This window comes from Silene latifolia, chromosome 11, assembly GCF_048544455.1.
Source record: "Silene latifolia isolate original U9 population chromosome 11, ASM4854445v1, whole genome shotgun sequence".
NCBI classification, from domain to species: domain Eukaryota; kingdom Viridiplantae; phylum Streptophyta; class Magnoliopsida; order Caryophyllales; family Caryophyllaceae; genus Silene; species Silene latifolia.
The window spans coordinates 5,568,355-5,589,951 of record NC_133536.1 but is presented as its reverse complement, the minus strand read 5'-3'; the positions used below and the strand labels follow the sequence as shown (position 1 = coordinate 5,589,951).

At 37.2% G+C, this 21,597-nt stretch overlaps 4 protein-coding genes across 5 annotated transcripts; 2 read left to right on the top strand and 2 right to left on the bottom strand.

The window, feature by feature from the left end:
- The first annotated feature begins 2,191 nt into the window (after positions 1-2,191).
- LOC141610780 (zinc finger CCCH domain-containing protein 67-like) lies at positions 2,192-7,296 on the top strand. Its single transcript, XM_074429040.1, has 7 exons — positions 2,192-2,769; positions 3,376-3,533; positions 3,943-3,984; positions 4,846-4,962; positions 5,215-5,526; positions 5,817-6,059; positions 6,570-7,296. Exons 1-7 carry the CDS (start codon positions 2,718-2,720, stop codon positions 6,900-6,902), a joined length of 1,257 nt encoding a protein of 418 aa, XP_074285141.1. The 5' UTR covers positions 2,192-2,717; the 3' UTR covers positions 6,903-7,296.
- Positions 7,297-7,879: 583 nt separating this feature from the next.
- LOC141610779 (triacylglycerol lipase 2) lies at positions 7,880-10,425 on the top strand. Of its 2 annotated transcripts, none has more exons than XM_074429039.1 (9): positions 7,880-8,145; positions 8,366-8,476; positions 8,779-8,919; positions 9,011-9,121; positions 9,230-9,373; positions 9,452-9,492; positions 9,705-9,784; positions 9,861-9,956; positions 10,051-10,425. In XM_074429039.1, exons 1-9 carry the CDS (start codon positions 8,005-8,007, stop codon positions 10,371-10,373), a joined length of 1,188 nt encoding a protein of 395 aa, XP_074285140.1. In that variant the 5' UTR covers positions 7,880-8,004; the 3' UTR covers positions 10,374-10,425. The 2 variants fall into 2 exon arrangements, with proteins under 2 accessions (XP_074285140.1, XP_074285139.1); XM_074429038.1 differs by having other exon boundaries at positions 7,881-8,145; positions 9,861-9,940; positions 10,051-10,196.
- A 424-nt stretch (positions 10,426-10,849) lies between these two features.
- Positions 10,850-15,398, bottom strand: LOC141610778 (protein SEEDLING PLASTID DEVELOPMENT 1). The gene is made up of 9 exons (XM_074429037.1): positions 14,672-15,398; positions 14,055-14,269; positions 13,727-13,877; positions 13,319-13,510; positions 13,047-13,209; positions 12,731-12,963; positions 12,157-12,333; positions 11,903-12,064; positions 10,850-11,269 (listed from the first exon to the last, which is right to left on the bottom strand). Exons 1-9 carry the CDS (start codon positions 15,173-15,175, stop codon positions 11,006-11,008), a joined length of 2,061 nt encoding a protein of 686 aa, XP_074285138.1. The 5' UTR covers positions 15,176-15,398; the 3' UTR covers positions 10,850-11,005.
- Positions 15,399-16,304: 906 nt separating this feature from the next.
- Positions 16,305-21,341, bottom strand: LOC141610777 (ribosome biogenesis protein BRX1 homolog 1-like). The gene is made up of 8 exons (XM_074429036.1): positions 21,005-21,341; positions 20,186-20,327; positions 19,035-19,113; positions 18,795-18,919; positions 18,185-18,286; positions 17,754-17,822; positions 17,568-17,666; positions 16,305-16,626 (listed from the first exon to the last, which is right to left on the bottom strand). The coding sequence occupies exons 1-8, from the start codon at positions 21,232-21,234 to the stop codon at positions 16,495-16,497; spliced, it is 978 nt and encodes a 325-aa protein (XP_074285137.1). The 5' UTR covers positions 21,235-21,341; the 3' UTR covers positions 16,305-16,494.
- Between the last annotated feature and the right edge of the window lie 256 nt (positions 21,342-21,597).

The window sequence follows — 21,597 nt, the reverse complement described above, 5'->3', positions numbered from 1 at the left end:
AATTAAGTTGAACTTGACCAATTAAAGAAAGTCTAGGAAATTTGGCAAATTACTTTGCTTCCTATATTTTGCAATAACGATTTCATAACTTATACGATTGTTATTCTACTCTATTATTTATCGCCTTGTTTGATAATCAGTGTACTACTTTCAGAAAAAATAGTTTATAAAAGTAGATTGTAAATGATAAACTTTATTAGAAGGTTTAAGTGTTTAACCAACGTATTTAAATCAGGGAAAGCAGCATATTATGCATGTTGTAAAACAACATATTGAGTCTAAATATGTTGTTTAAACACCAAAATTACTAAATTAGTATATTGATTAGTCAAACATACTAAAAGATTTAAATATGAAAAAATCTTTCTAACATATGTTTACCAAAGACCAAAGTGTAATTTTTGTATTTTTTGGTTCGATTTTTATTCTCTTGTATAGGGTTTCAGTTTAGCTAGATTGTTCCATTTAGATTCTATCTGGTCAATTGTTTTCGGTGTTTCTACTTGATTTTAGTTAAGTGTTACCCTTTAATTTAATGCTGCTATCTATTTATAACTTTGTTATACGTTTTATTTTAATTTTAATACCAAAATCTCAAAATTCAGACAATATTAGTATGATTGGCGTCGCTTTAACTTTCGGATCATCTTCAATTTTGGTAATTTTAACTTAAGTATACTTTAATTTGCAATGATTCAACTATTCAAGCATTTACCAGTAAGAATCTTCTGTCCCACTTTTGTGTCACATTCCGTGTCACACTTCATACATATTCTGACATATCACTTGTTCTCACCTCAACCAAAACCTTAAGGTGATGGTTGAAGCCCAACTATTATAAATATTCCTATTACGCTCCCTCACTCAAATGCCCGTCGGGCTTGGAGAGTGGTTAGTAGTGCATCGGCTCCCCCGTACCGTGTGCCGAGTTTCCACTTCGAGTTTTTAAGGGGTTTTGAGGTTGCCAGGATTCGAACCCGTGACCTTCGGTCACACTAGCTCTGATACCATGATAGATGAACCATCTCAACCAAAACCTTAAGGTGATGGTTGAAGCCAACTATTATAAATATTCCTATTATAAGGTGATGGTTGAAGCCCAACTATTATAAATATTCCTATTAATAACTTCTAAAACTAAAAGTAAATAACACTCCTAAATCCTGATACTATCGTCTTAACTTATCGTATCGAAATTATTTTATTACCCTCAAATAAGCTTACCCGCAAAATCTTGTTTCAGACGGCAACTTTTCGTCTGAAACTTCAGACGGACAATATGTGACCATTTTATTGTTAAATGTAACCACAATGGTATTGTCAGTATTCCAACTTGTGGTAACTTGTTTTTCAATACAATTGGTCTCCCTTGTGACGGGTTACCATTTGTGACGGATATTTTGTGAGATAAAATGGTAACAAAATGGGTTAGTGGAGAAAGGGGACCACATGAATAGTGTTGCAGAGAGAGAAAAAGTGGGTACTTTATGAGGTAAAATGGTACCCGTCTCTTGTTTGTGACGGATAGTGGCCGTCACAAACAAGAATTTGTCTTTTCAATAATGATCACATTTGGCTATAAAATGGTTACAAAATACCGTCTTATTAATTTAGACCAAAATGATCCCTCTGAAGCAAGACCGACTGAAGTTTACCAACTTAAAAAGGCTTGGCTATCACTTTTAGTGACTAGTGGCCCTAGATTAATTCCACAGCCAAGAATAATTTTCTCCTTTTGACTAAAAAAAATTCCAAAACCACTAAATATAATATTATAATTTTAATTAACACATTCTTAATGAGACAAATTCTCGATCATATTTTCGTGTTTTATATTAGGTCTCCAAACATACAACACCTTCACCTTCCGAGTTATCATCCACTGAATATAATTCTAACAATATTCCTTTATTACATACAAATACAAAAACACGAAAATAAAACATAGAATCTATATCAGCTCAAAATATATTCTCAAAACCACACCCAAAATCGAAGACATTTATACCTAACCATGTTTTTTTTCAACATAAATACCACCTCTTTCTCTAACAAAAATAAATCAACCCCATTTAATTTTCATCAATCAATTATACTAATAATAAATACTTGTACTATAGATTAATAATAAGGTAGATATACTCCATTAAATAATAATAATAATAATAATGTACCACACCTATCAACAATTATTCAACATAAGATTTTTTTTCTCACTTTCCAAATCTTATTGCACGCTAATGTCCAATTTTTTTCCAAATTTGACAATGAGTATAAATACATACAAACTTCCACTTCCACTTCCACCAATACCACAACTTACAACATAAACAATAAAAAAAAAAAATTTGTAAAACGGTTTTACACAAATTTATCTTAAACCATTTTTACTTCCTACTCCTAATAGGGTTGTGCACTTGTGCTTGTCTGCTTGAATCCGTTTATACTATTGTAAAATCGTCTTACATAAAATATTCTCATATAAAACCTCTAGTTTTTTAAGTTTTAATAAATTAATTAATTTCTCTTTCCTTTTTATTTTCTTCTTCAGTTTCTCTCTCTTCCCTTTTTCTCTATATTAATCTCACATTCATCGGAAAGTTGTCCAATTCCTTGTTGGGTTTTGTTAATTTAAAGTGGGTTTGTCTTATTTTTATCTCATAATTTAAAAAAAATTAAAATTTCCCTTTTTTTTTGTTGATCATCATTCATCAACAATGCCTGATAATCTCCAAAATCACAGCAATTCTGATGTTGATAACATCAAAGGTTTGTTCTTTCTAATCATATATTTAATGTTAACATACGATCTGTGGCGTAATCAGGATTTACAGTTAGGAGACGAACAAGTAATGTACTCCGTAATAAAGTGATCCGATAATTTTAACTAAAAATTTCGAAACTTTTATTGTTTGTTGGGCGAGTGTTCCTGCTAACTCCCTTAATTCCGCTACTGGTTATGAATTATGATCTTTATCGTATCGTATATTATAATAATTAATTGTTTTACTAGTATGATCTATGTTTTGTTGTGTGACAGTTACTTTTATTTTACTCCACTATGGTTTATTTTTTTACTGTACGGTATATTGTAAAACCCGTAAATTTCTTGTGATTTGGATCCGTTCTACACTATCTTTGTGTAAAACCGTCTCTAAAACCGTCTCACACAGGACTAGCAGATTAATAACAACGTGCAGCTTATTAAAGATGATTAATTATAGTTAAGTGGGTTTGTGTTAGTTTAATAAAGTAATGATTTTTTTTAATTGTAACAATGTGGGATTTGTTTAACTGTTTTTAATGGTTAATTTATTAATTATGCATAAATTCTTAAGAGAGACGGTCTGTTAATTATGTTCAATGTTTGAACAGAAGGAATTTCGAAGATGAAAATAACGAAAGAAGAATTTGATGAATCAATAGAATATCCGTATCGTCCTGGTGAACCGGATTGTTTGTTTTATTTAAAGAATGGTGGTTGTGGTTATGGTGCTAGATGCCATTTTAATCACCCTCCCCGTTTTTCTCAGGTATTTTTTATTTTTTATAATTTCTTCAAATATTTTCATTATCATGTTCTTCCCCTTTCCTTTTTGTTGATTTTAATGCAACGAAAAATTATCGTGTAAGACTGTTGTAATAGTAATAGTAATAGTAATAAAATCAGTTGGGCTTGCTTAAGACTGTCTGAAATGAAGACTTGTACAACTAGTTTACAATGGTCTTACAGAGTTACAGGACCGTCTAATAGCAAGTTCAAAGTTCCGAGGCCCTAAACTTTTTAATGACTAGTTTGTTAGTTAAATGTCTACCTTCATGTATACCATCTACTACAAAAAGTAAGTTTTTTTCTATTATACGGGGCTTTAAAACGGTTTTTTGGAACCGCGACTCTCAAATTTATTTGACGGCCTGTAATATATGTATGTGTTTTTGCAGAGTGATCAGCTGCCTCAAAGAGAAGGAAAACCTGATTGTGGGGTATATATTTGTTTTCCTTTATCTTCTTTCTCTCATTCATACTTTTTTATGTGTTTGGATGCATTTTTGTTTATTATAAACATGTCAATTTTGTTGGAGGTGGAGCCCTTTTTCTTTTTACTATGTTGAAACTAGTTTTTGAGTGAAATGGTCTCTGGGACCAGGGCAGAATCGGATAGTTTTGATGTCGACACGTATGAAACTCCGTCATGACTCGTGAGTATCACTGCTAAATGACTTTACGACATTTGCTTGTTTAACCTAATGTGATGTAGATGTAGGAGGGACTTGGAAGTTGGCATCCACTTTCTTCTGTTTTCTGAAGTTCATTGAACTTGTTATATGTTGTCCGTCGATTTTCTTTTGACATTGAAAAGTAACTAAAAAGAGTTCCTTGTGGAGTTTGATTAAGGGTTCGCTTTTGAAAGTAGAAATGCTTACTTGGTAATTTTGGGAATTTCTAATGCCATATTCCAAACACATTGGCTTTTTCTTTATGTTTGTACTATCACAGTATCACTCACTGAGATTTCTGTTTGTCGTAAACTCGTAATTGTCGCTTGTGTATTTGAGATAATTTGGGTTTGATCACGACATATACCATTTACTGCTATTTTGAGTTGGATCGGGTATGGCGTGAATTTCAGTATAAAACCATGCAGTTCACCTCAGAAAAATGCAACCTCTTTGTTTTTCTTGTCAATAATTTACTTCCTTTTTTTCATCTGTCCATCCGTCTGTCCTGTAGTCGATGGATTGAACTTTGAAGAACTACCTCAATCTTACATTACTTGCTCTGCACTTATTAACTCGATATTGTACCCCAAACAAACCCTAGAACTGATTGGTTGAATTTGACAGTTTTTCATGAAGACTGGTTCATGCAATTTTGGCTCATACTGCAAGTATAATCACCCGCCATGGAGGCGTCGCGCTGAAGAGGTTCCACTTAATAGTTTGGGTCTACCTCTCCGCAAGGTTTGTATCTCTTTAATTTCGTAGAATTCCGCTCTCTCCATTCCCATTTACATTTTCATTATTTGATTGATTAGAAGTTACATAAACCATTGCCATCATGTTACTTAACTAGGGATAGTATGAGTTTGCTTCTTTATTTTACTAGGGTACTCCATAGACGGAAACGGGGACTCTATATATGGAATGGAGGGAGTTAACTAGGAATTAATTTTGTAACATTAAATTCAATGAAATTGGTTGAATTACATTTAGGAGGAGCAGGCTTGCGCTTTTTACATGAAAAACCGGAAGTGCAAGTTTGGAGCAGCATGCAAGTTCAATCACCCTGAACCCACTTCAGTCGAGACTGCTTTACCTGCTGTATCAGTACCTGCAGTATCAGGAGCTACTACTGCTGTAGGAACGGGCGCATATTTGGCTTCACCTGTCATGCCTTATGCTGGGTCACTGCCAGCATTGCCATGGACTAGTTCTTCTTACTTTCCTGGTCAACCGTCTTATATGCCATATTTCATCCCTGCTGTACAAGGTGCTGTTGCTACACCTCACTGGAACGGTTATCTGGTAAGTCTAGTTCTTTTTGTTCGCAAATTTTCATATGAGACTGTCTCATACTCTCATGATTAAACTCATGGCAACTTTATTTAGATGGGCTGGCCTCACACACATAATTTTAATGTGAGACCGCCTCTCGGCAGACTAACTCTAATATTTCTAGGTTTCTGATCTTTCTTCAAAGATCCTCTCCAGGGTTTGTTTCTTTGTTATGGCGTTATATTGTGTTTACAAAAGTAAATTATTGATCGGGATACACGGAGTATTGTTTAATGTACCCTACATTTATATTTAAGCAGGGAAATAGCTCTGCCATAGGAATGAATCTTGTTTATACATCGAAGAATCCAGGTGAGATGGTTACTGGTGGACAGGCTGATTGGTCAATCATGGCTAACCTTCCTCAGAGAACTGATCAGCCAGAGGTGTGCCGATTTTTTATGAGCAATGAGGGTTGCAAATATGGTTCAAAATGCAAGTTCTATCATCCAAAAGAAAAGATTGCTTACAGTTTAGGCCCTCATGGCTTCCCACTGAGACCAGTAATTTCTTGCTCTTTCTTTCCTGTTGCCTAAGTTTTAGGTCGTGTATATGCTAGCCTGGCAGTGGCGCGATTTTAGAGGGGAAAAAAATAGAAAGTTACTGCATCCATCTGATTTTATCGTCCCGTTTTACTTATAATATTTTAATGATGTCTTTAAAAACATGAAATTTGGTTCATTCAGCCGGGGACCTAAATTAACAGGTCTTGGACCGGACCGGAGCGAAGACCGAAACTTGAAAAAATGAGGACCGAGGACCAGACCAAAATAATTCGGTCCGAGTTTGGTCCAGGCCAAATGATCCGATCTGATCTGGAACTAAATTTGCTCACCCCTAACTCATACTATGCACCACACACGAGTTTATAACTCTCTAGCTTTTCTGGAACGCGATCTACAGATAAATGATTGGCAACAACAGCCCACTGTAGGGTGGCAAACTCGGGGTTGTTTTGATTTTCCTGCTGAATTTCGGGTTGTTTATTGAACAACTTATTATTGGTTTTGCAGGGGGAAAACATATGTGCTCATTTCAGCTCATATGGTATCTGCAGAAACGGTCCGACTTGCAAATATAACCACCCAGTTGCTGGATATATCTCAGGCTACTACTTGGGGATGCCCTTTGTACAAGGACTAAACCAACCATATTTTGCCAGTCGGAGGAACATGACCATTTGCAACTCAACCGAAACCTCTCGCTCAACATCAGTAAAGATCACTGACTGGATACAGAAACCTGAAACACGTCACGGCTGTGGGCCAAAGCATGTAGAAGATTCCCCTGAAGATGATCAGCCGAATGCTGCAACTGCTGAAATTCCTCAGGACCAGTCTGATTGAAGTAAACCCGACTTTTTCCACCCTCAATTGTCGAGAAAAACACACTGCGGAATTTTCTTTTTTGCCCTTTTGTTTTGATCTGGTTCATTCAGGCGCTGTTCATGTCGAAGAAAATGCATCTTTTTTGTGCATGGCTTCATTGTCATCCCTTTATCTTGATGTCATACCGTCTTTTCACCTGCATTTGGAGTGTATAGCCAGGCAGGAATGAGATGATTTTTTGCAGAGAATAAAATGCAGGTGAAAGAATTGTAAGAACTAAATGTTAGTCGGTACACGAATTTGCTGGAAAACATCTGGGATTATATACTGTGTACTTGTTTAACTTTATACTTGGCCTTTGCCCTTTGTTTGTCGAAAAATGTTGCTTGAATGCAATTTCCTTTATGTCAAAGATCTTATCTGCGCGGTTGGCGTAAGAATGTCCAAGCCCTTACTATGCTATATCCATCGTTTTTATGGTATGACATTCGACCAAGGAGATTTGAAGCGAAATTAAGCAACTATTCATCCATGGAGCTCATGGACAGTAGCAGACTAGTACTCGGCAAATAGATGAATACTATTGTGTGTTACTCCGTATTTTTTTTATTTTATTTTTAAATTATTCGTTTTCAAAGGGACTCGAAAATTCGATATTTACAAAAATAAATTCCAAACCACAATTGTATACTTTACCATTTGAATTAGCTGACATCTGTAGGCTCTCCCCGGTTCACACACTTGCATCCGAATCCGTGATATAAGAAGCATGTTGCCACTTGGGGGATTCTTTAGGGAGAACAAAATAGGTCCACCATCTCAAATTGTTCTCAATGATGGACAAAACTGTCCTATACTCATATGGTTTTATGTATCACATGTTGCATTTTTCTTTGGCTTTTATACCCTCTCGTCCCAGTCAATTCTTTACGTTTTTCTTATTTACATTTTCATTTAGATATATAAAGGTTACTTTTTCTTCTTATGTGCATGTTCATTGCTTAAAGCATACTTTTTTTTTTTTTTTTTTAATCTTTGTGCTAAAAGTAAACGTAAAGAATTGATCGGAACGGAGAGTATATCTTTCTTACTGAACTATTGTTTTCATTTATTAATCAATATGACTAAAAATTTGAGCTTGTTAATACTATTACCATTTTTATTTTGTCAACAAACAGTTAATGTAATTACAGCAGCTTCTAATGATGGGATTTGTAGATTGATGGTGCAGTCAAAGGGCTACTTCTGTGAAGAACATACAGTTATTTAATTCCCATCTATACTTTCTCGTCGCAATTTTCATCCTGGGTCATTCATAAATGGCCTCTTTGTGTTGCTAACACTAAGATAAGGCTGTGTGCATCTGACCCCCTTACCCTGCAATTTGCGGGAACCCTTGAGGGGCTGGGGTAATGTTGTTGTATTATTATAGTGATCATCAAACATTACTGACATAAATAGTTTTTCTGTGAGAATTACAGGTAATCACCAAAGATGGGTACATTCTCAGCTTGCAGAGAATTCCCAGAGGATTATCAGATGATGCAATTAGGGATAGGCCTCCAGTTCTTCTGCAGCATGGTGTTCTAATGGTCAGTTCCTATGTTACTCCGACTCTTCTTATTCCAACACATTTCCCAAAATATGCGGAATTCATAAAAATAACCGAGTCTGACTCTTGGACACTTACCCGTGTCAGATAATTATGAAGTAATCTGAGTAACATAGCTGGTAATGTCTTTGGAGTTGAATCGATGGCTAGGGTTGGAAACCCGTCTGGATAAACACTGCTAGATTCAGAAAATTTTCTTTACGAGATCATTTTATGCATTCTGACAGTTACATAATTTTCATTATGTTAACTGAATGGTGTGTTTTAATCTGTGGGAAACAGGATGGAGTTACGTGGGTTCTAAACCCGCCAAACCAAGCACTGGCATTCGTATTAGCAGATAATGGTTTTGATGTTTGGATTTCAAATTCTCGAGGAACAAATTACAGCAGTGAACATACTACTCTCAGCACAGATGACCCAGTTAACTACTTCTGATCCTATCTGATCCTACTGATATTAGTATGGATACAAGTTTCTTAGGTAACCTTTACGCGACATTTTTGTTATGTAGGCCTATTGGGATTGGTCGTGGGACGAGTTGGTGGCGTATGATCTTCCTGCAGTTGTTGAGTATGTGTTTGATCAGTCTGGGCAGAAACTCCACTATGTTGGCCATTCACAGGTGAGTAGGCGATAGAAGGGCAGTTTTGACAATGACGGGTTTCAAACTCACGTCATGAGTACCATCACTCAAATAATACTCGTCTAAGGTAGCCGACATCTGATGCAGGGAACCCTGATAGCATTGGCTGCCTTTTCCCAGCAAAAGCTCCTGGACAAGGTGAGATCAGCCGGATTGCTCAGTCCAGTAGCGTACCTCAGTCGAATGACTTCTCCACTCGCAAGAAAGGCAGTCGAGAATTTTGTCAGCGAAGTAAGAAACTGCGCTTTTGTCAGCAGGATTGAATGTAATTGTTTTAACAACTTATTTATCTTCTACTCCTCTTCACAGCTGCTGTATTTGTCAGGAATCCATGAGTTTGTACCTCGTGGGTGAGAATACTCTCTTGTGCCGATTAAATGTCTATGACCGTGAGTCTTGTGTGAGACGGTTGTATGCACCAACTGATTATCAAATGAGGCATACAAGATTACATTTCGTACTTGTATGCATACAACTGTCTCATATAAAAAAGTTCAGCGATAAAAAACTACTCCGATTGTTTGTAAACATTCAACACGGCTTCATCCTGTTTTCATTGCAGAGAAGCTGTAATGAAGATGCTGAATGATATTTGTACAAGGCAGGGCATTGACTGCACTAATTTACTGACAGCATTCACAGGTAAATCAACAGTTAGTATATGACTGTCAAATTTAATTTACAGAATTACAGCTAAGTGAGTTTATGATTAATGCAGGTGAAAACTGTTGCCTGAGCACATCAACTGTGCCTTCATTTCTGCAGTATGAACCTCAACCAACCGCCACCAAAAACATGGTACATTTGGCTCAAAGTATGTATTTCATGAAATAAATAGCGGGAGACTGTCTCTCAGGAAACTTTCTGATACCTTTTAGGTACTAAAATCGAGAATGATTGTTGTGCAGTGGCAAGGGACGGAACAATAGGAATGTATGACTATATTGACATAGGCAAGAACATGGAGCAGTACGGGCAAGCTGTCCCTCCGTTGTATGACTTGGTAAACATTCCGAATGATCTCCCGTTGTTCATCTCCCATGGAGGTCGGGATGAGCTGGCGGATGTTGACGATGTCAAGTTTCTCCTCGACAATCTCAAAGATCATGATAGTGAAAAGCTTTTCCTGCAGTTCATTGAGGATTATGCTCATGCTGATTATGTTATGGCCATTAATGCTAAGGAAGTTGTTTATGATTTTCTCATTTCTTTCTTCAAGAATCAAACATGATTTGTAACATGGGAAATTCATTTTACATTAATCACATCTAATTTTGCGAAAATAATATGACGAGAAATTATTAGATTATGTCTCATACAGCAATGTTCCGCTGTATTACCATTTCGATTCATTGCAGATGTAAGCTAGCTTAGTTGGTAAAGACTTAAAAGTCGTGAGGGCTGATGCTCATCATGACCTGGGTTCAAACCCCGTCAGCATCATATTCGTCCTTGTGCCTCACTTTACACCCAAAAAAAAATATGCAATTCATGACATGAGATTGTCGGAACTGTCATTGACTTTTCATCAGAACCCGATCAATTGTCATCTCTACGCATGGCCAAGCGAAAATGTGCAACAAGATGTAAAGAAAAGAGGAAAGCAAAGAGTATGTTTTGAAACTTACAGTGGATAATGGTATTTGGGGAAAGATGGTTGATCTATGGTTTCAGACTTTCAGTAGACATCAGTTGCATTGACAATAATTTTCGGACGAAATGTTACAATTGCATCATGGCTGATTAGATATCAATGATAATTGACAACATTTTGATAATGTACAATTTACATGACTGTACAGATTACAGATTACATATGGTACAGGTATAATCAGAATGCTGGTTTTAGAAACAATATCTGCTCTACTCGGGAAGAAGGGGTAAGCGAGAGGTTTTAGTGCTTGAAGAACCATGGCCAGAGTTGTTGGCCGAAACCTTCTTTTTCGATTTGGGTTTAGATGGAAGAATTTGCAACCTTGGGCTGAGTTCGGTACCAGAGTTCTCAGCAGCCAACTGGTAACTTTCCACCAGCTCGAGCTGCCTGGCAATAATTTCGGAACGTCGAGGAAGAAGTTCCACCGCTTCTCCACCCGGGATCACTATATACTCAATCGCCATTCTGACTTCCTGTCGGGAGGGAAAGAAGTAAAGAACAGCTATTAAACAAGGCTAGAAGAGAGAGTGGTTCAATTAATGAGCTCTAGAACTCAACACTGCCACATCAAAACCCTAATACCTCACAGGGATCTTGCTGTTTCAAATGACGAACAAAACTACAATAACATAACGCCAGTGACACAACCGCTCCCTCCGCTAGGAAGGTGTGAGGGTCAAATGCACACGACCTTAACCCTTAATAACAGAGAGGTTGGACCTGGCCGACTCAAACTGAAAGTTCCATTCAAAATTGCATTGAATGATTAATAGTTCACAATGAACAGTAAACATGAGGAAACAGCAATTCAGTAAAAGGGCAGCCCGGTGCACGATGGCGTCCCCCGCCAGGTGAGGGTCCGGGGAAGGGTCCCACCACAAGGGTGTAATTGGGGCAAGCCTTCTCTTGCCATTTTGGCAAGAGGCCGCTCCAAGGACTTGAACCCGTGACCTCACGGTCACAAAGCAACACCTTAACCAGTGCGCCAAGGCTCCCCTTCAAAACAGCAATTCAGTACTCCACTTAAATTGTTGCTGTATTTAAACATCAACCATCATCATTCATCAGCACAAGATTTAGAATTGAATTTGAAAGGAAGGGATTACCTCCAAAGCATCGAGCTCTTCCAACGAGGGTTTCCTTTTCAGAGCATCATCTTCAATTTCAATGTCAAGTACATCTTTTACAGGAAGCTTTACCAATGGGCCAAAAGATTCTATTCCAAGAATCACACGGATTGCTTTAACCATTTGCGCCATAGTATTTGACTACAATACCCGATATGCAAATAATGTGAGTCTTTATAAGAGAACGAGTCCACATCTGGTCATTTTCCTTTAGATAAAAGTAAATTAAGTACCTTGATAACAAAAATCGGAACTTGGTGAAATTTAGCCACCCCACGAATCCAAGGGTTCAGCTTCATCTCAGAACTAGGTGCCAGGATAGCATCTGCTGTTCCAATGTCATCCGTCACATCTATTACCTCTTCAAGCCCCATCACCTCTGCTACTTGTAGTAAATCCGCTTCCATTATCTGAATCACAAAATTCTGGTGTAAATAGGGTATACTTGTATATAACACCTCAGGATGTAGAAGGGCGATTCTGGGTAGCTCCGTTTACAATAAAAACAGTGAGTGAATCCATCAAAAGTCCCATCAACAAATGATACGATATGTCACTATATTTTACTTCACAACAGCAACGGTTCTCATACAACTATACGAATTTAATATAATACTAATAGTCTTTGTAAGCATCACCAGCAACATCATCACCTTGGTGTCTCAAAGGCTCACGCCGGTGATCGTTTAGGTGGTTGGATGTACAAATCTTATTCCTATTTTGAGAACGCAAAGAGACGGTTTCTATACATCATAATAGTCACCAGCAAGCAATGCAGAAAAATTCTGAATTTCCAAATGACCTCACCTTATATGTATAAACATACACAGGTAAGCTCCTCTTGCTTGGTGCTCTGATGGTCTTCGTCAAGTTATGATGAGGAACCGCTTCTTCATCATGAGACTCTGTTTCAGTGCCTTTGTTTGTATCCTCAATGAACTCCGGTTCTTCTGGTTGCGTCTTCTCAGCTGTCTCAATTAAATTATTTGAACTCTTGGCATCAGGATCCATCTGACGGATCTCAAATAAAGGTGTTTTTCCTGTTTGCCCACCAAAATTATATGTGAACGGCTGCAGAAGCATCTAATTTCATATAATGCAGCTCTACAGAAATTTTGGGCACCTGTGAGTATCGCATCAACAGTAGCATCTAATCTGTGATGGACGCGACATTCTGTCCTAGATATCATTTCAACAGCGCATGTAAATGTCGGAGGGCCTTTCCTCTCAAGAACGGTCTTTTGCACTTTTCTTCGCCTTGCTTCTTCATCGCCCAAGGTAACGCTCTTCATACCATTACAGAATTTAGAGACATCAGGATATCAGGTCTTAACAATTCAGTAATAATGATGACCATGAAGAGAAAAATGAAAGGCAAAAAAATCGGCATCAGACCTCTATGCCACCAACAAGCAGCTGCAAAGAAGGATTCTTTATGATGTTCTCTATTGTAATACCATGCGCGGTGCCAACAAGTTGAACACCCCTTTGTGCAATAGTACTGGCAGCTAAAGCTTCCAACTCTGTTCCAATCTCATCAATGATGATTGTCTGAGGCATATGGTTCTCGACAGCTTCGATCATCACCTACAGAATTCAAGGGCCAATGAAAATTCAGAGAATAACTTAGACATACAAACTATGTTACATGGATGGGTGTCGGACACACCATACACATCAAAGTGGTGGACTTGCCATTACTCAGTTTCAGACACGGAACCCTATGCGCATATGAGGATACAGGCACTTGGACACGTCTTGAAAACATAAATTCAGTTACATTTTTGAAATATTGGAACTCACATTATGCTGCATGTTGACATTGGGAACTTGCATCCTCCTTGCACGTCCTATACCAGAATGCGGAACATCACCATCACCCCCAATCTCATTGGATGTGTCCACAATGACCACGCGCTTATTGCGTTCATCTGCCAGCATTCTGGCGATCTCTCTGTAACAACCAAAAAATCATATTTTCAGATCAGCAAAGTGAATGCCATCAGACAGCAAGATAACCTCAACAAATAATTTTTGAAAACATAGTGAACATAAGGCGGCCAATTTATGATAAAAATCACAGTCACATTTGAGTTTTGACATATTACGGTGAACATTTGAAAAGGACTACCTGATCAAGGTTGTCTTGCCAACACCAGGAGGTCCAATAACCAAAATTGATCCTCCGCTTTCGATCAAATCACGAATGATCTCTGCACTACCAGAAACCGCTCTACCCACCCGACAAGTAAGTCCAATTATTTGCATCTTACGATTCCGAATGGCACTTATACGATGCAGTGAACGATCAATACCTGATCGGTTGTCATCTGAAAAGTCCCCAACCTGAACAATGCAGCTACTCTTATAACTTTCATAACAATTTGCACTTATTCCATACCAACATTCAGACAAATTTACGCTCTTACAAAGCGACACCAGTTCATCTGATTTTGCTTTATCTTTTTGACATTTATATGTTTCTATAACTTCCATCATTCAATGTAGTTTCATAAGACTGTCTTATACGAGAATTTGTGCATTTCTATCAGTCTCTTGGGTCAGTCTCAAGATAATATTTGCATTTAATTTTTAACCAATTACTTCAAGTTAAGCTTAATGATCATCTAGCATAAGCAAGTTCATTTGATTCCTAACAAATCATACTAAAAATCAACATTAACAGCTTAAACAAAACCCGAAATCAGAAATGCAATTTCTAACAACAACATCAACTGACTAAACTACCTTAGAAATAGCATGCTGCAAATCATCCCTCTTAACAGGCTCCTGTGAAATAACCCAATCACCAGACGGAAACCGCGCAAGCGGCTTCCGTCCAAAATCCAACACAACCTCAATCAAATCCCCAATTTCCTCATGACAAGCTAAAGCATTCCTCATCCTCACAGGAACCAACTCAAGAAACACCTCAAGCCCGGACCCCGACCCAGACCCATCAAAACCCGTAATCATCGAAACAGAAGTCTCCGGGTTCAAAAGAAACGAACTTGAACCCGACCCATTTCCAAAAACAACCCTATCAGCTGGTCGCCGGATCTCCGGCGACCAAGTTGATCTAGGAACACATATTCCCTTACGCACACCAAGTGTTCGACGAAATGCCGCAGAGACGGGTGAAATTAAATGGGTCCCACTAAAATAAGCAAAGGTTGAAACTTTTGTATGGTAGATTGATTGCCATGAATTTTGAACATCAAGGAGCTCAAACCCACAATTTAAAGCTCTCATTTTGTTGGTTTTTTTAATGGGTTGTTAAAAAAAGTGTTGTTTTTTTAGTGTTATTTTTAATGGTAATATATACAAGATGATGATGATGAACAAGAATTGAAGAAAGGTATAGAAAATTGGGAAGAAAGAAGATGCTTGGAGAATAGAGAATCTCCATTGGGATTGGAGGGAAATGGGGTCCACTATTGTACATGTGAACAAATTAGTTATCAGTTCGTTGGACACGTGGTGGCTTCCCTCCACACACATTTCTATACCCAGCTGAAAACGGGAGAACCGTCCTCTTTATACCTAAAGGCAATCCACCAAATGGAAGACACAAGAATTTTTCATACTCAGCTATGAGTCGTTAATTACATCAGGGAATTAACCGAGTTGAGCTGATATCGAGCTTGGTTAAGCTCGGAATCAGCTCATATTTTGTCAAACTTGATTCGGACTCAGTTAAATGGAGCACAAGTTAAGATTTTACCAAATTAATTATGGGTGTGTTCAAGGTTAGTTTTAACGGGATTAATTTCAAGAGCTTGTTAAGCGGATATAGTCACTCGGCTTATTTACGCTCCTTGGTAGTAGGTACGCTCCTAATTCCTTTCCGATAACCTTGCACTTCAAAGAACGTCTCTAGATTTTGTGTCCACAATCTCTCCATATTCTACTTCTCCCAGAGAGTAAAATTTAATTTCGGCACAAAAATGGAACCTCAATAGTAGTAGAATAGGCAGATTCTTAAAAGTAGGGAAAACAGGAAAATCTGACAAAATTAAGGGATATCATGGGAAATTTCCGAAATGGCTGCTTTTCCTTTTTTTGTGCTACGAGTATTTTTCTATCGTACGTCGAAAATGGAAATATAGTAGTAACTAACCACCACTTTTCTAGACTTGTTCGATGTTTCAAACCACAAATAAGTTCAACCTTGGGAGTACCTACTATTCTACTAACCAAATACTTGTTCTTCAACAGTCAATGACAGAAGAGTATACGCAAGTACTAATATGTAGTGCCACTTATCACGCAACTCCCTGATCCATCTTGTTTACCGACCCAGACATGATCCGAACTAACCGGAAAATGGCACGAATTCAGACGATATTCATTCAATACAAATTATCGACTTATGACTGCATTTCCGATAATAAGTTTGATGATCAACTTTAAAATAACAAAATTCCTGCTTTTGTTACACAATAATCTGAAATAAAGTACGCTATGATGATTACACGGGAATGGAATGATCGAGTAGGTTCTATTGTCACTCACGCGGTTGAGAATAGCCATACAAAATCGCGGGGATAAAACAGTAAATAAGGAGCTCATCACTCTCTCCACATATCAGTAAACTCGTCACGCTCCATTGGGTTTGAAAGCTCGTGCATTTTCCTCCTTGTCTTGGCTTTAACTTTCTTCACGTACTTCCCAGCCTTCTTTTTCTTCTGCAGTGCTCGTATCTGGAAACCAAAATAGTTAGTCTCGCTACGTAAGGCTGTCTCACAGAGTTAGTGGGTGAGCGGAATGGTCTCATTAACTATATAATGTGTCTGACCATCTCGTTTGAGAATTTTGTGATACCAATATTAGAGAGGGTGACGAGAATCTACGAAGACAATCATTTTCAGTGAAACTGAACTTTAGACGAAGTACACGATAATGAGACCGACCAAACCATTTCAGTTTCTTTGTGTTGGTGGAATAAATGGGCGGGTTTTTTTAGTTAAATGAGTCGGTCTCACCCTAAAATAGCATTAGACCATCCTCCAGAGACTACAGATTGGCTGTTTATTCATTTAATTGCTGCAACGCTAACTCCAACTATTCTAGTAGCGCACACCATCAGATATAACAACATCAGAGCCTTAATCCCAAAATGATTTGGGGTCGGCTGACATGAATCATCCTTTAGAACCGTCCATGGGTGAACACACATCTCAAAATGCGAAAAAAAAGAGCGAATCATAATACAAAGTTAAGGTAAACTTATAGGTTTTAAAATCGAATTCCGGATTTCTTTTATAAAAACTTAAAATTTAAATCGAGAATAAAGATTAAAATGATTTTGTAAACCGAAGTAGAATTTAAGGATCCGGAATACCTTAAAAGTAAACCGTAAATATATAAAAAAGTGGTTGGTAAAAAAGGTGTGAGAAAGGAGAGAAGAACAAATAATTTTTTAAAAAAAATAAATAAATAATAACACTAAATCTGTCAAATAACATCAAATACTAAAAATCCACATGTATCATCACATATACGAGTATTAAATAGCATACGTATTCCCACTAATGCAAAAGTCGGAGAGGGAATGTGACGTTCTAAAACTAAAAAGGTACTGTAAAAAAAAAACCACGAACTAAAAGAAAAACATAGCATCCAAATAGTCTCACGGACTCACCTGATTTGGTGAAACATAATAGGGGTTCTCGTACAAAGTTGGGCCGCCAAAACTTCCACCAAATATTTTGATTGGGTTTAAACAGAACCTGGGACCAACCTATCAATTAAAAGAACCAAATTAATACACATAACTTTTCACAAGAAAACCACATTATATAACACAGAATAATTCAACCATTCAAACCTCAGTGAGAGTCATTTTGTCCAAGCCACCTCTGTCCATTTTAGTTGATTCATTGTGCGGAACAGTAATCTGTCAAGAAAGAGATGAATTAGACGGTTTACTTTCTTCGAAATAGTTGGACTGCTAGATCAGCAACATCAAAATCACAAGTATTGCTCAGGAAGGTAGCTAATTGGCCATATAGGGATTCAAGACTAAATTGTAGCCGAGCCTCTTTTCCATTTCCAATGAAGCCAAAAAATCAATATTCTTTAGCTATGAAATATGATGGCCTACATACGAACCCCTTGCTATGCCAAACACAGGACCGCAGAGCCTTCGAGACACGGAGTCAACAGTGGTGTTTTTGACACACATTTAACTTGTGACCATAATGTACCACAAACAATCCTAGCTAACATTCGAGAAAGATATACATATGCAGTACCAACCTGATAGTTGCGAAACCAGATATGGTCATCTAGGATAGAGAAAGCAAAGACATGATCGAAAAAAGGCTTTGATTTTCTGTGATCCTTCGGAGTTTGGAATATCTGGAAATAAGAAAGAAATCAAAGAAATTAAAGATAAGAGAAGCCATTATAAAGAGAAAGCTGAAGACTGCTCCAAAGTGCAATAATTAAAATAAGTAATCCTGAAGGCTGACAATTGTATAAACAACTAGCAACAACGTCAGATATGTTGATGCAAATTACGACAGAAAGCAGAAATAAAAACAACCGAGAGACCAGGGCAGTAGATGAGAGAAATCAAATGGCTCAGTACGCAAATGAACACAAATAAGCTGAATTTTTTTATTATGCATACGGAGAAGAAGCTTCAGTTACTAAGGAAATCAATTTTAAAGAACTCCATTTGTAGGTCGACTATCGACTCTCTAAAGCACCACACCTCTAAGTGTTAACATCTAGAAGCGGTCTAGAACTATTATCAGATCATATAGACAAGGAGCATAGTGAATTAATAATACTAATAAGATATTACATCAGCGACAGAAACTGAATCAATCAACTTCTTAAAAGTGGAAAATAAAAAAAATACCTGCGTGATCAATTCCTTTAAAAGCTTCCAGTGGGCGTCTTTTTCGAAATTGGCAGTGAATGTCAAAAGAGGTCGTGAACCTTTCAAGTGGTTACCAGTAAGCTTCAACTCTTCCATCGTGTGGACTGAAAAATAAAAAAAAAAGTTGTTTAGTTGTATTGTACACTGTCTACACAGACTACGAGAAGTGCAGCCAATAATGTATCGTCTTGTACAGGATTATATAGAATATATGAATACCTGCATTAACCAAGAATTTGACAGATGGACCATTAGGGGACTTGGCCATCCATAAGTAAAGATCTTTATGCTTCCTGCACTGCAATAGACAGGAGAAACCAAAAGGCACAAAGATTAATTACGAAAAAACATTAAGCTGAGACGGTCTTAGTAGGACATGCACACTGTAGATAAGGTCATGCCAAATCAACTAATTTGGCATCAACTTAAAAACAAGTTTTAAGAGTATCAGGCATCTAAATGTTACTCATATGGAGAAAGTCTGCCACTAGAATTGATGGACTACTGGCTAGGAATGCTAAGTTGCAGTTTGCTTCAATTTAAAGATGTAATCAGTTAGACAAAGCCATTACACAATATACAGTGCGGGAAGTACAATGTCATCCCGACTTCTAAGATGCGCTCGATAAAGTAATCACGTGTTGACAACGTGTGAACAAAGAACCAAATAGAGTATAGAATTATCTATAATAGACAAATTTATGAACCTTGACAGCAAACTTGGATGGAAGGACATGAAGGGAATGGGAGGAAGAGAAGCAAAACCATTCACCTGAACACCTACTCAAGTAGAGAGGGAAGAGAGATGGAGGGATTGATTTTCTTTCCCCTTTCCATCATTCTTAAATCAAATTATTCGAATTTTAGAGGGATTTGTAAGGAAATCTACCACTCCCTTCTCCATCTCAATTTTTCCCTCTTCTTCTCTTACTTTCTCTTCCCTCCCCTCTTTACCGGTTGCCCTTGTCGTCTTGTGAAGTTGTTCTCGTCTTTTCTAGTTTCCACCTTTTCTCTTCCTTTCCCTCCTCCTATCATCTATCTAAAGTATTACCCTACCTTCCCCCTTCCAGCCTTCCGACATAATATTTTTTTACAAACACACCACAAATCAAATTGAACCCAAATCATTCTATCCGTGTCCCACTCCCTCGTCCTCAAGGAGTTTTCATTTAACCACCACTTGAACTTCCCGACTATTTCAGCACAAAATATGAAAATAATGAATTCAATTTAATGCCTCACTGACAAATATCTTGTTATGCACTTCAACATTACATTAGAACAATTACCCCTAAGGCTAAACCGCTTTAACAACTACAGCCCAATTTTGCAGTGTTAATATATAGATGAATAAATGAAGGGAATAGTACCTCAAAGAACAAGCAGGAGGAGCAATTCTTCAGCTCAACAAGCTCATTCAAAGTAGCACCCTTACTCTCCTTTGATTCAACCTTGTTGTCTCTTTTTGAATGCGGCAACAATGACTCCATATTCAACATCAAATGACGGTACCTAATAACAAAAGTATCAACACAAATCAATACCACAAACCACAGCAAGAAGTCACTCAAAACAACATCAAAAAATTTACCTGAGCGTAATCAAAATTAACAACAGTTAGTCTTAAGGCGGTTTTACACAATATTACATACAGTAGCTCTTTTAGTGGATAAAGGAATTATTACAAGAACCTGTTTTAAAATAAATTGAACCTGTTTTAAAATAAATTTGTGTAAACACAAAATCTCATTATAGACGGCACATATCCGTCTATAACTAAAGACGAGCCAAATACAATACCACATTCCTAATTCCTAATAGGACAAGCAACAAGTGGGGGTGGTGGGGGGCAAAAATGTCAACACTTTCAAGCTATTTGACCTGTCTTTAGCTATAGACGGATAACTAGCTGGTGTGTAAAACCGTCTTACTGAGTATTCGTAAATCAACAATATGTTAACAAGGTTGAATCTAATACCATAAATTATAAGCAAGAACACAAATATAATAATCCCATCTATCAAAAATCAGAAACTTCAACAAAAATTCTACAAAGTTTGAAACTTAATCAACTACCAATTCAAAAAAACAAAAACCCAAACAATAAAACAAGACAACAAGCAATAATACCAAAAATAATTAATCAAAAACCAAAATTTCATAAAAGTTGAAAGTAATTTAAGAATAACCTGAAGTTAATTCGACGAGAGCAGGTGATAAGAACTTTCTCCTTGTTACGGAAAACTTGAGGACGAGAAGCATCAACAGTGCCGCCATTGTTAATTTCTTCAACCTCTTGATTAGGGTTCTTGTCCTTCCAACCAAATAAGGTTCTTTGTGGTCTTTCGGGTGCAACGTCTTCGTTTTGAGTTGGAATTTCAGCTTTCTGGGTTTCACTGTGCTTTCTCTTCTTCCCCATTTCTGCGATTGATGGCTGAATTGATTTGGGGATTTTGAGTTTTGTTGTTTCTGCTAAAACCCTAATTTCTGGTTTTAATAACAAGGGTTTTGAGTATATGATAGTGGTGTGCTTGGTGGGTGGGTGGGTTATGGCCATATGGGTTTGGTTAGGCAAGGCTAGAATAATTTGACCCATTATTGACGAGACGGTTTATTGAACGCGGTTTATTTATTCAGTAACTCTCCTATATGACCGTCCTATAGCATATGACTTGTTCAAAAGAAGAGAACCCCAAAGATAATATTTAATACAATATTTATTTTAATTTTATTTTAACAACACGGCATTTTATGATGATAAAAATTAACCTATTAATATACA

Excerpts from the sequence above, each read along its gene's own strand:
- LOC141610780 (XM_074429040.1), top strand. The coding sequence starts at position 2,718 with ATGCCTGATAATCTCCAAAATCACAGCAATTCTGATGTTGATAACATC. Across the intron at positions 4,963-5,214 it reads TGGGTCTACCTCTCCGCAAG|GAGGAGCAGGCTTGCGCTTT; the intron begins GTTTGTATCTCT and ends AATTACATTTAG. Across the intron at positions 5,527-5,816 it reads CTCACTGGAACGGTTATCTG|GGAAATAGCTCTGCCATAGG; the intron begins GTAAGTCTAGTT and ends ATATTTAAGCAG.
- LOC141610777 (XM_074429036.1), bottom strand. The coding sequence starts at position 21,234 with ATGGGGAAGAAGAGAAAGCACAGTGAAACCCAGAAAGCTGAAATTCCA. Across the intron at positions 19,114-20,185 it reads CCTCCTGCTTGTTCTTTGAG|TGCAGGAAGCATAAAGATCT; the intron begins GTACTATTCCCT and ends TGTCTATTGCAG. Across the intron at positions 18,920-19,034 it reads CAAATTCTTGGTTAATGCAG|TCCACACGATGGAAGAGTTG; the intron begins GTATTCATATAT and ends TTTATTTTTCAG.
- LOC141610778 (XM_074429037.1), bottom strand. The coding sequence starts at position 15,175 with ATGAGAGCTTTAAATTGTGGGTTTGAGCTCCTTGATGTTCAAAATTCA. Across the intron at positions 12,334-12,730 it reads TGTATGTTTATACATATAAG|ATAATGGAAGCGGATTTACT; the intron begins GTGAGGTCATTT and ends TTTGTGATTCAG. Across the intron at positions 12,065-12,156 it reads TTCCGATTTTTGTTATCAAG|TCAAATACTATGGCGCAAAT; the intron begins GTACTTAATTTA and ends CGGGTATTGTAG.
- LOC141610779 (XM_074429039.1), top strand. The coding sequence starts at position 8,005 with ATGACTAAAAATTTGAGCTTGTTAATACTATTACCATTTTTATTTTGT. Across the intron at positions 9,785-9,860 it reads TTTACTGACAGCATTCACAG|GTGAAAACTGTTGCCTGAGC; the intron begins GTAAATCAACAG and ends TGATTAATGCAG. Across the intron at positions 9,957-10,050 it reads CATGGTACATTTGGCTCAAA|TGGCAAGGGACGGAACAATA; the intron begins GTATGTATTTCA and ends ATTGTTGTGCAG.